The following is a 1700-nucleotide window of genomic DNA, read 5'->3' on the forward strand; positions in this document are numbered from 1 at the left end:
TTGTTGTGGTTCTGTTCGCCGTGCTGGGAATTTGTGTTGCAGACGTTTCGTCCCCTGTCTAGGTGACATCCTCAGTGCTTGGGAGCCTCCTGTGAAGCGCTTCTGTGTTCTTTCCTCCAGCATTTATAGTGGACAGGGGACGAAACGTCTGCAACACAAATTCCCAGCTCGGCGAACAGAACCACAACATGGAGAGACTGTTCGTGAAAGAGGTTGAGTAGATTGAACCTGTACTCATCAGATTGTAGAAGACAAGAGGTGACTTTATTGAAACATAGAAGATTCTTAGGGGACTTGACACAGGAGATGCAGAAAGGCTGTTTCCCCTTGTGGGAATGTCTGGGATCAGAGGGAATCATCTCAGAGTAAGGAGTTGCTCATTTAAGATCCAGATAAGGAAGAATCCCTTCACTGAGAAGTTTGTGAATCTGTGGAATTCTGTAGGAGCTGGTCATTAAGTATATTATTAAGTATATTAAGTATATTTGAGGCTGAGATAGAGAGATTTTTAATCAGTAAGAGGGGAACTGAGGGTTATGGGAGAAAGGCAGGAAAGTAGAGTTGAGGATTATCAGATCAGCTTTGATCTTATTGAATGGTGGAACAGACCTGATGGGCCAAATGGCCTACTCCTGCTCTTGTTTCTTTACGGTTATATGATGTTATGACACTGTAAGCACACCACAAACACTTTTTCAATCTTACCAATGATCTCATATTGCACACATCCGTTCTCCCCTGCATCCTTATCGGTTGCCTTCATTGTGAAGAGTGGGACTCGCTCCTGGTTTTCTGGAACTTGCAGCTCGTACACATCCTTCTCAAACATAGGCTTGTTGTCATTCTCATCTTCAATCTTGATGGAAACTGTCACCGTGGCAACATTGGGGGGGCTCCCACTATCTTTAGCATAAACTACAAAAAACAGTCTATTAGTAAACAGAAGCAACGAGGTAGAGAATGAGAGATAAAGAAGGTGAGAGAGACTGTAATAGAGAAATGGAGAGAGAGAGAGAGAGAGAGAGAGAGCGTATGAATGAGTGTGGGATAACGATAGGCACAGTATTGAAAAGGGGAGAACAAGAAAGGGGACAGTGAGACAGCCAGAGAGAGGGAGACAAAAAGACAGAGGCAGCAAGTGTTCACAGGAATGCTTCCTGAGATGACAAGCTTGTCCTATGAAGGGAGTCAAAACAATTTGCAAGTTTAGATAAATGAGAGGCAACCTCAGTGAAACATTAAAAATTCTTAAGAGGCTTGACAAGGAGATTGCTTCCCCAAACTGGGAATCTAAAACAGAGAGCTCAGTGTAAAGATTAAGGACTGAGATGTTGAGGAATGTCTTCAATCAGAAGGCTGTGAATCTCAAGAATTTTCTACCCTAGAAAGGTGGGCAGTCTACCTTGGACAGACAGAGGTCTGGTATCAGGAATGAGGGAGGGATACAAGGAACAAGCAGGAAAACCAATCTAGACAGAGAGAGTGCGTGGGAGAGAGAGCACGCAGGAGGCACAGCATGTGGGAGAGAGAGCACGCAGGAGGCACAGCATGTGGGAGAGAGAGAGAGCGCACGGGAGAGAAAGTGAGAGAGCACATAGGAGAGACAGAGCACACAGGAGAGAGAGCACACAGGAGAGAGAGAGCACACGGGAGAGAGAGAGAGAGAGAGAGATCACACGGGATAGAGAGAGAGAGAGAGA

At 45.3% G+C, this 1700-nt stretch overlaps 1 protein-coding gene across 1 annotated transcript in view; it reads right to left on the minus strand.

Annotated features, from left to right (window-relative positions):
* LOC122551097 (protocadherin-16-like) overlaps positions 1-1700 on the minus strand; it is a 152359-nt gene that overhangs the window by 47721 nt on the left and 102938 nt on the right. The window contains exon 13 of the mRNA XM_043692741.1: positions 706-915. Coding sequence (XP_043548676.1) covers positions 706-915 — 210 coding nt within the window. The remainder of the gene's footprint in view (positions 1-705; positions 916-1700) is intronic.

The sequence above is a fragment of the Chiloscyllium plagiosum genome, chromosome 6 (genome assembly GCF_004010195.1).
Source record: "Chiloscyllium plagiosum isolate BGI_BamShark_2017 chromosome 6, ASM401019v2, whole genome shotgun sequence".
Taxonomy (NCBI): Eukaryota; Metazoa; Chordata; class Chondrichthyes; order Orectolobiformes; family Hemiscylliidae; genus Chiloscyllium; species Chiloscyllium plagiosum.